The 13,642-nt window shown below is 39.3% G+C and overlaps 1 protein-coding gene across 2 annotated transcripts in view; it reads left to right on the forward strand.

The window, feature by feature from the left end:
* LOC126161775 (endonuclease/exonuclease/phosphatase family domain-containing protein 1-like) overlaps window positions 1–10,880 on the forward strand; it is a 124,819-nt gene extending 113,939 nt beyond the window's left edge. For both annotated transcript variants that reach the window (XM_049917844.1, XM_049917845.1), the window contains exon 13: window positions 5,188–10,880. In XM_049917844.1, the coding sequence (XP_049773801.1) occupies window positions 5,188–5,321 (134 nt within the window). In that variant the 3' untranslated portion in view covers window positions 5,322–10,880. The remainder of the gene's footprint in view (window positions 1–5,187) is intronic.
* Window positions 10,881–13,642: the final 2,762 nt, after the last annotated feature.

Below are 13,642 nucleotides of genomic sequence, written 5' to 3' on the forward strand. Positions count from 1 at the left end.
ACTGTTGGTTTCATAACCATTGTGACACAGCTTATTGTTGCCCTATATGACATGAGACACAGATGAGGAAATTACACCGTTTATTATAAATCACTGATACTTACACTGCTGTAAAACACACAACTTCTGTGGTGAGTGCTTTGACCACTTTTTGCCAAAATAAAGCAGTGTTCCTTTTTTGCAGGCCACATCTCCAACACTACAATGGCATTCATTGCCGAGATCACACACAAATCTCTTTAATAATTGTACCACACTCCACCCTATCCAGAGAGTCAGCTATTGATATAGTGTCAGGGTGGGCAACAATAACACACTATGCTTGCATACCAATTCTCAAAGACAATTGAAAAACAAGAAAATATAGTCCCTCCAGTGGTGGGGATGGAGGGGTCAGATACCTGGTCCCATGAAAGTAGATCTAGTTGGTAAATGATCACGATGTCATACCATATAAATTAAGCAAGAGATACAGAAAGACATGAAAATACAATCCATGTTAGTAGAATTCACATACATATGTGAGTATACCTGCAGTGCAGCCTGTCACAAGAAATATAATTACAATTTTAATCATTTTGATGTCAATAAGACAAGGAAAGCAAGCAAAATTCATTTAAGGCTAGCAAATTTCCCTACAGTATAATTTGTATGAGAGAAAGAATGAAAATTTTTCAAAGGAAATACACAACAAAAATAATATTAAGTCCCTGAAAATGAAAGTACAATTAACTGCTCAGTACACAAAATGCATCCACATTACATATCATTGATAGTAACAAGAAAACTACGCACTTACATAGCTCCTCTTGGCTGTTCCACACAAGCAAAATTTATTCTACTCACAGCTCTGCACCATCGGGCATTAACATTGATAAGTGGGGAAGGGGTGGTTTCTCGTGGCACCACCTCAGTTACAGGTAGAGACTTGGCAATCACTGGCACAGCATTTAATGTTCCCAATGTCCACCCATCAGGTTAGCATCTCTGCCTTGCAGTAAACCACCCTTGGTATAATAGATAGAACACTAAATATCACTATTTCGACTGTTTCTCATCCTGCCCCAAAAGGAGAAATATCCTCCCCACTATCTCCCCCACCCCTCTCACAGTGTTATCCCATGACCCACCCATGCACCCACCCTGTGCACTATCCTTGTCTGTCACTACTACACCCCTGCTCCCCACCCCTTGCCTCATATTCCTGCAATACACCCATATAGAAGGCCTGTCTCATACATCCTCCCACTATCACTTACTCCAGTTGTCACTGGCATCTTCTACCCCGTCAAAGACTGGGCCACCTGTGAAAGTAGCCATGTGATCTACACACATCACAAAAAGTTTTGCATCATCTCAGTTCTGAGAGTTCCGGAACCTGTAAAGAAAATTGGAATAGATATCAACATAAACATCATTTCTGCCCTTTTTATTGCTCATGAAAACCACACATTTCATATTGTACCACCATATAGCGACACCTTCAGAGATGGTAGTCCAGATTGCTGTACACACTGGTACCTCTAACACCAAGTAGCACATCCTCTTGCATTGATGCATGCCTGTATTTGCCACAAGTTCATCAAGACACTGTTGGTCCTGATTGTCCCACTCCTCAATGGCGATTTAGTGTAGATCCCTCAGTGCAGTTGGCGGGTCACGTCATCCATAAACAGCCCTTTTCAATCTATCCCAGGCATGTTCAATAGGGTTCATGTCTGGAGAATAGGCTGGCCACTCTAGTCGAGGCGATGTCGTTATCCTGAAGGAAGTCATTCACAAGATGTGCACGATGAGAGCGCGAATTGTCGTCCATGAAGACAAATGCCTCGCCAATATGCTGCCAACATGGATACCCTATCAGTCAGAGGATGGCATTCACGTATCGTACAGCAATTATGGCACCTTCCATGACCACCAGTGGCGAAGGTCGGCCCCAAATAATGCCACTCCAAAACAGCAGGGAACCTCCACCTTGCTTCACTCGCTGGACAGTGTGTGTAAGGTGCTCACCTTGACCGGGTTGCCTCCAAACACGTCTCTGACGATTGTCTGGTTGAAGCCAAATGCGACACTCATCAGTGAAGAGAATGAGATGTCAGTCCTAAGCGGTCCATTTGGCATGTTGTTGGGCCTATCTGTACCGCACTGCATGGTGTCGTGGTTGCAAAGATGGACCTTACCATGGACGTCGGGAGTGAATTGAGCATCGTGCAGCCTATTGCGCATAGTTTGAGTTGTAACATAATGTCCTGTGGCTGCATGAAAGGCATTATTTAACATGGTGGCATTGCAGTCAGGGTTCCTCTGAGCCATAATACTAAGGTAGCGGTCATCCACTGCAGTAGCAGCTCTTGAGTGGCCTGAGCGAGGCATGTCATCGACTGTTCCTGTCTCTCTGCATCTCCTCCATGTCTGATCAACATTGCTTCGGTTCACTGTGAGATGCCTGGACACTTTCCTTGTTGAGAGCCCTTCCTGGCACAAAGTAACAATGCGGACGCGATCAAACTGCGGTATTGACCATCTAGGCATGGTTGAACTACAGACAACATGAGCTGTGTACCTCCTTCCAGGTTGAATGACTGGAGCTGATTGGCTGTTGGACCCCCTCTGTCTAATAGGCACTGCTCATGCATGGTTGTTTTCATATTTAGGCCTGTTTAGTGACGTCTCTGAACAGTCAAAGCGACTGTGTCTGTGATACAATATTCACAGTCAACGTCTATCTTCAGGAGTTCTGGGAACCAGGGTGATGCAAAAATTTTTTTGATGTGTGTGTAAACTTGGCTGCAACAACTATCCTGCAGTGTATTTGCGCATGGCGAGTAACAAGCTGTCTGTCTGCATGAATGGCCACTGCCAAAATATGGCCAAGAGATAGCTGGAGCACCCAGTTGTTGAACATGGTGCTGAACATGGTGTGCCTCATTTTAGTGACTGCTTCACAGCCTGTGTCATCTGGATTCTTCCCACCAACACCAGCTCAGTGTTTTCGAATTGTGCAGATGGGAACTCTCTCTACAACACATCCTTCATTCCTGTAACCCCTCTGGCTGCATTCAACAGTGCCCATCCTTCTCCCACATGTCTCTTCCCCTGCTCCCACTCCAGTACACACACACACACACACACACACACACATACACACATACACACACACACACACACACACACACACACACACACACACACACACACACACACACACACGCGCGTCTTCCCCTGCTCCCACTCCAGCGCGCGCGCGCACACACACACACACACACACACACACACACACACACACACACACACACACACAAACAATATCCCTCAGTGCACCTACAAATGATTACCTCCTCTCTACTTCTCTGCAGCGCCCCCCCCCCCCCCCGCCCCCATTTCCCAGCACAGTGTCCCAATGCTGCACCTAACTGCCCTACCCTGTCCCTGCACATGCAGACAGGCAGGACCTGCATCTTCCCTCCCTATAACTTGCCGTCCATCCCCATTCCCAACCAACACCTCTTCCACACCCCAACTACAGACCACAGCTGGATTGCAACGAACACCAGATGCAGTCGCAGTCAGTCTTAGTGCCCCTTGGCAGTGGCCGTGTGTGTGTGTGGGGGGGGGGGGGGGGGTTTGGTCGTTGTTACTGTTTGCATGTGTGAGAGATCTACTTCTGAAGGCATTCTCCTGAAAGGTGAAAATATTTCTAGTGTTCTGTTGCATTGTGCCTATCTGCAACTCACTGTCTCCTCTATGTGGTGAGTAGCAATCTGTTCTGACCATATTGCCACATTGTTATTGTTCCATCCTGTAAATGAGTGTTCTTCAATAGCCATGGCTTCTTCTAAGTTGTTGTATTTTGTTCTGGTATTACGAGGTGGTTTTAAAAGTTCTCAGAATCACCATGAGAAATCAGCACTAGCACGACGAGTTGTTCATATTATATTGCTTGGACTGTTGCCACGTCAGTGCTCTTGTGGAGAGAGCTGTGGCTGTGACATGGCTCTGTTGTTGTTATTACCATGTAGTGATTTGCGAAGATGGAAAAAATCGCGATTCGAGCAGTGATTAAGTACTTCATAAAGAAAGGTATGAAAGCTAAGGACATTCATGCCGATTTTCAGAATACATTGGGGGACTCTGCTTCCTCATATTCAACTGTTAACAAGTGGACAAATGAATTTAAATTTGGTTGGGAGAACTTAGACGATGATCTGTGTAGTGGTCAGCAGAGATGTATCACTACTCCAGAAAGCATTGCAAAAGTGCACAAAATGGTCATGGAGGATCGCCGATTGAAAGTGTGTGGAATTGTACATGTTTGCCAGATGTCATCTGAAAGGGTATATCACATTTTAACTGAAGAATTAGAAATGAAAAACTTATCTGCAAGATGGGGGCCGCAACTCGCAACGCGCGCCCGCACACGTGCCATCGCCATGGCAAAATTACATGAACTAAGGTATGAATTGTTGCCACGCCCACCTTATTCAGCAGATATGGCTCTGTCAGACTTCCATCTCTTCCTAAAACTGAAAATTTTTCTTGGTGGACAAAGATTCACTTGAAATGAAGAACTGAGAGCTGGAATTGACAACTGTTTTGTAGGCCTGGAGGAAACTCATTTTTGTAATGGAATCAAAACAATGGAACATAATTGGACCAACTGCATTAATCTACAAGGAGACTACATTGAAAAATAAAAAGAGCTTCAGTGATGTAAGTACTTTTTTTCTATTCTGTTCCGAGAACTTCTCAAACCACCCTCGTAGTTGTTTCAACTCTAACTATATTTATTATGCAGCTCTGTCATTCAGACAAACTTATTGCAAAAAATGCTTAATGAACATATTGGAAATCACTGGCTTAGAATGGACACCACTTTGATGAGACTAAATGTCTCTGATAATCAGCTGTGGAAGTAACCTCTCACTAGAAAAATTCAGATACAAACAATGCTTTATATGCTGTGACAAAGTGAATGTGTTGCCCCTAAATATTTGCGTTATGTGAAAGGCTCCAGAAATTCAATCCTTACATTTTAATCAAATACTATCAGCCTTTCTCTTTCTTATAAGGAATATCTTTCATTACTACTTATTTTATGTTTTATTGGGTAACTTGGTTCATGTGGCTTGGTCTGCAGTGATATCAGAAAGTAATAAGTGTTGGCAACAAACATTTTATTTCCAGGTGTTTGGGGTATTGTGAGGCAAGGTCTGTCACATCTCGCTATTCCTAAAGGATGGCTGTGGGGTGGCTGTGCCACAGAACATTGCCCGGTGTGGTGTGAACTTTTCACAGGCACTACTGTGCAGCACAGCTGAGTTGTAACACATCACATTCTCCTGAAGTAAACAGAGATGATATATTGATAGTTAATAATATTTATCATATGTTTTTCTCTCAAATAGTTTATGTTCGTAATATTTAATTTCATCATTCCACACACAATTAGTGCCACAAATTATACATGTATTTTCTAGTTATTAGAAATACTAAATCTGTAGCAGACAACAGTTGTGGCAGGCTTACCACAGATAAAGCAAATAACAAAGTAGTTTTTTGTTGCACTTGAAGGGAAAATGCACAGAAAAATAATTTAAGATGCAGGAATTTTGTGATTTGCATTGCTGATCTTACTTATTGCATTGTTGATTTATTGTATAATATTTATTGTGGAATTAGTGTGTGTGTGTGTGTGTGTGTGTGTGTGTGTGTGTGTGTGTGTGTGTGTACGTGTGTACGTGTACACGCACGTGCGGTTGTGCCCACATGTGCGTGCGTACACACGAGCATGCATTGATACGTGAGTGAGTGAGTGAGTGAGTGTGAGTGAGTGTGTGTGTGTGTGTGAGAGAGAGAGAGAGAGAGAGAGAGAGAGAGAGAGAGAGAGAGAGAGAGAGAGAGATTCTCTCCTGCTTGTTTTAAGTATGTGTGGTATCAGATTGTTCTTGCCTTTGTAAGTTTCACAGTATTATAAGTCTTCCCATAATTGTCTAACAGAAATATATTTTATACTCATGTATTGTTCTGTCTGGAAGATAAAGTATCGAGAAGTAGATGTAAAGATGCCATTATCTGTGATAGATTTTGTAACACAGTGTAATGGTTCATAGACTGAAATAACTCCAAACTTCACATCACATTTAATATACATATATAATCATTCAATCTCATATAATTGACCAGATTTTCTTTTAATTAAGAAGTGAGAAGTCATACCTGGATCTACTGATATTTATAATACTATTTTATTGTAGGTGACAGTCTTCAGTTAACTCTATGATGCAAAATATTTGCTTTGGAAAAGCATCATGACTTTTAAATTGTTAAGACATTTTAGATTTCACTGACAGGTGCTCTTACACCAATCAAAAAGTCTTCCTGTTGTGCGTAATTTGTCATGTTTTGTGATATTGTAGTTGAATTAATGATTTGCAGTTTTAATTTATATACTGTATTCTTAGAATATGTTGTGCAAAACCAGAAACAATCAAGTATATTTTAAATTTTGATGCTAAGAAACATTTATTTCACTATGTAATGTGACACAGATGTTGAGAACCAGAATTTTGTTCTTGAAAGCAAATGCTAAACTGCTAGTGCATCCTACTGTCATCATTCACTATAGTTTGTACAGTAATTGTCTGTGAGGGTATTCAGCCTGTTCAGACTTAAAAACTATTATATTATATGTTGTAAGTCCTTTATTGATCAAGACTTTTACTGTTAAGAATCTATGTTGCTGATGTTTCCATTATGTTCATTGGTCACATAATCTTGCTCACTGTGTTTGCATTACACACACTCAAAATACTTACACACTTATATGGAAAATAATTAATTACAGGCAGCTGTAGGGGGAGACTTTGGGAATTTCTGATCATTCTCTTGAATTTCATAGTAAGTGGTGTACCACCTTTTTTTTCCAGCTTTGTTTTTCTTCCATCATCTCTTTTATTTCTGGCATGTCACTCTGGGAGAACTCCAGCTTAACATTATGTGTAATGCAGTCTACATACTTGCAGATAACAACACCACAGTCACTTTTGTTGCTTTGCATTGGGATATGCTTCACACACCAGATCTCCCATATGTCTTCACTAAGTGGTTCAGTTGATCTCTGTGCAGCTTCTTGGTACAAGTAATTCCATTTAGTTAATGGACTTGACTCATTCTCTTCTCCCATACTGTCATAATACAGGAATGCCTGCTTTTGGAAATAGACAGCTGCCACACATCAGTCAGTTCCCAGATGAACAGGAAAAACAAAATGTCAAGTTTGAATACATCTGTCTGGTCAATTTTTCAATGCTCTGATAACCACATTTAATAATATTTGGGGAAAAACGTGTTGTATGCGCACCTTTCTGGTTCTTTGTTCTGTCTCCCTGTTTGATTTACAAGTTTCGTGTAGAAATTCACAGATTTGATTGTTGAGTTAGTTTGTCCCAAATAAAGTAACTAAATCAGAAAGACTCATCAGCAAGTGAAACCCTTCACCCACCAACTCCATATTAGTGTCCTTGCGTTAGTCGTCGTAACCCTCCGACTCGCCAGATGAGTGAGATGCATTTCAGCAATTTTAGCAGTCATCACATCATACTCATGTGGAATATCTTCAGGAAAACTGTTAGATACTATCCTTTGATAGTGACTTCCAATTGTATTTCATTGAATAAATGTAGTAATGTGACCTTCTCCATACTGCTTTTTTAGAGTCTCATTTCTCTCTTAGCCTTTCAGCCTCTGAATATTCAGTTTTGTTGGGGTGAATAGGTTTCGCCTGACCAGTTCTCCTCCCACCAAACTACTTGCATCATTCTCCTTCCACATGCTGAAAACATAAGTTTTTTGGAAAAATGCTGTAGCTTTTAAATAAGATTATGTTTTCTACATGTCTAAGAAGAATGATATATGTAGTGCAGATGGAGTACAGTTGCTATTGTGGTATGTAGATAAGAGGTTTCAGAAATATAAACATTTTAATTTTTTTTATTTTGTAAAGCTGACATAGACGGTAATGTCTAGTGAACCAACACATGGGACAAATGAAACTAACAGTACATGATCATTTTTCTTTTCTTTTACATTAATTACTCAAAAAGAAAAATCAATTAACAAGATTAAGAGGTTATAAAAATATTAAATGCTGTTGCAGTTTAGGGTTTATAGTCTGGAGACACTTACATTCTTGAAGACTATTATTTATAATCAAAGTTACAAGCAGTTTGCAATGTAGTTTACTCCTATTTGTGAAAGGAAACTGAAGACTTGTATTCCTTTATTCAGGTCATGCCATATCTGATTGTTCAAGTTAGTAGCTAGAGTTTACAACTGAATTTTTTTATATGAAATGCTCATTGCTATTCTGTCAGCTTTACTTTAAAGAACTGGAGGCAGGGGGGAGGGGAGAGAGAGAGAGAGAGAGAGAGAGAGAGAGAGAGAGAGAGAGAGAATGTGCTTGTGTGCTGCAGTGTGCATGGGAGCATACATGCATTCACACGTAGGAGCATGCACACATGTGGGAACATGCATGTGTATGTGCTCTAAAGCAGATGTGCAAATGCGCATGCACTTTGTCTTGGTATAGTTTCTCACGAAGTTAAATCATCCTAATGATCCTATTACATGCACATGCATTAACACATGGGAGTGTGCATGCTCATCCACATGTGAGAGCACATACATGTTGTCAAGCACACATTCACACTCAGAGAAGAAGAAAATGCCTTGTCTCATGCGACGGTTCCCTGCAACCAATAGATATAAAGTTTAGTTCACAGCAAAACATGAAGAGAGTTTTTAATGAAGCAATTATTTATGTTAACCACAAATGAAAATTAACTGATTAATACTCAATCTGTGTCCAATATTTTCTCAAATAAAGTTATGAAAATTAAATGTAAAAATATTGTTTGAATGATCTTATTGTAAATGCTTAAAATTAAGAATCTTTGTTGGTACGTAAATACAAAAGGTGCTCATAATTCAACATGTTTTTGCTATAAGATCTTTTGAATGGCAGCTTCTCTGTATAGTAGACCTAATTGTCAGTACAAAAGCTTTTTGTAAAAAAAGATGGTGGCATTGACTAGAGTAATAAAGAGAAAGAGAGATGGGAAAGAAAAACAGTATATAACAATTAACACATACCATAAGTATGTAAATACAAGGAGACCTTGCCAAAGAAAAATAAAATATTAGGGCAGAACTAACAGAATAAGCAAAAAATTACAAGTCCTAGTTTCTCTTTGGAGAACAGTTTACTTCGGTACATTTAGTAAAAGAAGTATCAACATACTGTTGTATTTTTAAGAGTGGAGCTGTAGGATATGGCTAAAAAGACAATATAATTTACTTTCAAACCAACACTCATGTCAAGAACTGCCCCCCCCCCCCCCCATATCTTCAGAAAAATGTTGTTAACTTTTAGCTACAGTTGGTTTCAGTCAATCTGTCATGCTTCGTAAAATACATTCTAACTGACTAGCATTTGGTTTTGGTTACTAAAGATTAGTAAGCACCACATGGGTAGATGGCAGGAAAAAGTGGGCTGTGAGTAATCAAAGAATTGTGTTGTTAAAAATGTGTTCAGGTAAATAATATGAGGACAATATTGCTGTAATTTTGTGTTCAAGATATGGGCTGTGCACTTGTACACATAGTTTACAATCATTAATTATATCAAAGAGAAGATTTCTCTGGATTGTTAGTACAGGGCTACTACAAATGATTCATTCATTTTCATAGCTCTTTATTTTCCAAAGTATTACATGTACAAATATGATTGATGCATTAATAGAACTATAAACCCTATACAGCTTCATCTGCAACACTGCACAGAAAATATTAACATTCGGTAAATCTGTTTCATTTACCACAGTTTCATGAGGATTTTCAGTGCCCCACAGTCACATATTGTGGCGATTAACATTTCCATATAAATGCAAGGTTGCTCCATTGCTGAATATCACCTTGAAGGCAAAATGTTCATCCTCTTGCTTTGTCACCGTTTTGTCAAGGCATTGCACTCATAACATCAACTATTGGGTACAATGCAACTTGGCGAGTTTACAGTTCTACTTGAGCATCAGTCATGACTGTAAATGTAATATTTTGGAAAATATAGAACTTTTAAAGCAAATGAATTATTTATAGTAGCCCTGTACGTATGCACTGGTGTCTGTGCTGTTTGTTCACGAAACCGACTCACTTTAATTAAGTTTTAGGCATTCCAGATATGCATACATAAACACTCAGCTGAAACAATGTGTTGAATCATGTTACAAATAGGCTACTCTTTTTACAGTGGAAATGTTTGTAATGTTGGAAATAAGAACTGTTGCTTATTATTGTTGCTGTTGTTACTATTTTTTTAAGTGACTTAGTATGGAACAGTTATAATTATTTTAAATTCAGACACTGCATGCAGTCAGCTTTTCAACTGTTGTTTGTTAAACGTAAATGGAGTTCATAACAGAATACTACAGTTTGTTCATGTGAATTTCTTGTAAGCTCCCATCAGAAACTACACCATTACAACAGTGCTGTGGCTTATATTCTGAAGTTAAGTTGTCTGTAAGATTTACTGTTTTAACAAGTGAATTGCATAAACTAAAGTGGCAGAGGATTATGGCTAAAAAGTAATGTAACTGTAAGGAAGTGTGCTGTTAACAGTATTCACAATAAGGAGGCTGTGAAATTGGCATGTTAGCCAAGAATGACAAATAACTGAAACTATGTGTAATGTGTTCTTACAGCATTCTTCTGACCCTGTTGTTATTAACTTTTGTTACTGTATTCAAATGCAAATCTGAAATGATTTTGTACTTTGTTTTTTTATGTAGAATGTTATTAAAATTTTGAATATCAAAAAATAATCTCCAGTTTTTCTCAAAATGTCAAAAGATTGCTGGAAAAGCCTGAAGAATTAAACTTCCAGTTTGTTGCCACATGCAAGATGCTTACATATATACACTTTTTACGTCTACGAACATTTCTACATAAAACTGATACCACTATTCATTTCACCCTTCTACTATAGTATATCCACTTAGATCTCTCCCTCTCCCCCTCCCCCTCCCTCGTGTGTGTGTGTGTGTGTGTGTGTGTGTGAGAGAGAGAGAGAGAGAGAGAGAGAGAGAGAGAGAGACCGCTTCTTATCTCATTATTCTGTATATAAGAGTTACATTTCCTCTTTTTTACCATCCATCCTAATGTTTCCATTATTGATTCATATTATTTTACAATGAAAATGTATTATATACAGGAGGAAAGGTAGTACAAACAAAAAGAAAACTCGGCTACATGGACAAAATTACAAAGATTTTTTTGCTTGTATGCTGTTGTAAAATATTCCTCCAGTACACGAACAGCATTATCTTGTCATCATTGCATGCCTTTCATGAATTTTTGCTTTAATAATGAAGTGGAATGAAATTACTATTTGCAGTTAATCTTCTTCCAAGGTTTATTATTTAAGTAGTGGCCATTTCTGTTTTCCTGCACATTAAAATTGTAATTTATTGATGGAAGTGTATTGCACTATTGTGCAGAAAGCTAGTTGTCACAAAGTGGATGGTAACTGACCATTCTCAGTATTACCAAATCCAAAAACACGGTCGTCAATGAAGTGTACCACTATGTTTATTATGAACACAAATATACAGCCAGAACATAACTGAATTCCTGGACAGACAGTGCTGCTGGTTGTGCAAACATAGGAAATTTTGAAAACCTTCCAGAAATTATATGTAATAAATAACTACTATTGGTCAGGTTTGAAGGTTACCCGCAGAAGGTTACTGATAGTAACTGCTATGCCACATTGCATGCACTACAGCTCATGGCAATGGCATTGCTCTCTTTCTTAGAGAAACAGCGACCCATTGCTTCAGAAGTTTTCTTGGAAATGATTACAGCACCCTGGACCTACCGGTAGACCTCATCAATGGTCCTCTATACGGCAGTGTTGGCAGATCTTCGCATTCTGGTTGTGTTTGCACTTCATCTTCATTATAATGAGCATAGGTGACCTTTCACATCAAAGCTTTGTGGTTATAGAGAGGGTCTTAAGTTTCCTTGAATGAGAAGCCTCCATTGTCGATCTGTGCCTTAGGACTGTAGTAGGGCTTCAGACAGGGGACATGGGTAACGTCTCTGCATTCTTGTCATTGTATGTGATGCCTGACAAATGACGAACTGTATGATGTGGCCCTAGGTAGCACTTTAGTAAGCTTTGAAGTCATTTATTAGTTACCAGTAGTACAAGCACATTCTGAAAAATCCCCACATCATGAATGTGTTCAGGACTCAGAAAATCTGTGCTTCTCTTATTTTTTGTAGATTGAGACTCACTCCATTGCCATTCACTAGGTCCCCCCAGATTTTTATTTCTTGGGCTCTGAAGACACACTTTTTCAAGTTCAGACAAAGACCTGCAGTCTGAACACACTTCTACTTAGTTGTTGGGTGGCTTAGATGTTCATGTTTCTTCAAAATAAAAAGAAAAAACAGACATTTTGTCCATTTAAGGTGTCAAAGCAGGTTGTCCATGATACGTTCAAAGGTGGTGGAGTGCTATGTAGTCCAAATAATTGTAAACTGACAGAGACTGTCAGAAGTTATAAAAGCAGTCTCTTCCTGTTCAGCCTCATCAACCTCTATTTGCCAATACCTTGCATGCATGTCCATAGCTGAGAAATACGTTACTCCTCTCAAGCAATCTAGGGGTCATCAATGTGGAGAAATGGGTAGACATCTTTATTCATGATTTTGTTCAGTCATCAGTATTCAATGCAGAAATTCCATGTGCCATGCTTCTTCTTCTACTCATGGATCACAGGAGAGAACAGAGGATTCCCTGAAGGTCCAGTGCCATCTTAAAGTGTTTTCTTCACTTTCTTCCAGATAATATGTTGTCCAGCCGGCGACACCCTGTATGAGCACTTGGCTACTTAGAAGATAATCCCCCACTGTTGATACGGTGTTTCAGCATGGGCTACATGGTCTGTCTTTTCCTCACTCCAGATTTGAGAGCATCAGAAAATTGTTGAAAAACGGCCAGTACTTGCTGAAATTTTTTCTTGGCCCCTTTGTCTGTAGTGGGAGTGGAGCACAATTACCTTTTTTTTCTGACCTTCTTAGACTGGTTCAGCTCTTCATACCTACACACATTTAGAGATGAGGTGTTGCTGCTCCTGACAATTAGTGATCCACAGTTCTGCTTCACCACCTACAATGCTTATGATCACTGCTGGCATGTAGGTTTCTCTTGTGAGCCTGAGTAGCTTTTTGCAATCAACAAAAGCTTCGGTTTAAGTGTCTAGATTGATATTTGGAATTTGTCTTATTTATGACAGTGGGATAACAATATCTTCACTGGAAAACAAATGCCCAGAGCAATATTTGTCACATGTGCTTGTCAAAATAAGTTTGTCATTCTAGAACTCTCATCATCCACAGTCTGTGACTGCTTGTGATGTCAGCATGAAGTCCCATCCAAGAACAACATACGACTACATTCTGAAATTGCAGATTTGAAGGACTGTATTCTGTCCTTGGTAGTTATTCTTGCTATATGTGTTTCTTTCAGCTGTACATACTTCTCATTTGTGACTTTTAGTGCAGTTGCTTTCATATC

This window comes from Schistocerca cancellata, chromosome 2 (assembly GCF_023864275.1).
Source record: "Schistocerca cancellata isolate TAMUIC-IGC-003103 chromosome 2, iqSchCanc2.1, whole genome shotgun sequence".
NCBI lineage: Eukaryota > Metazoa > Arthropoda > Insecta > Orthoptera > Acrididae > Schistocerca > Schistocerca cancellata.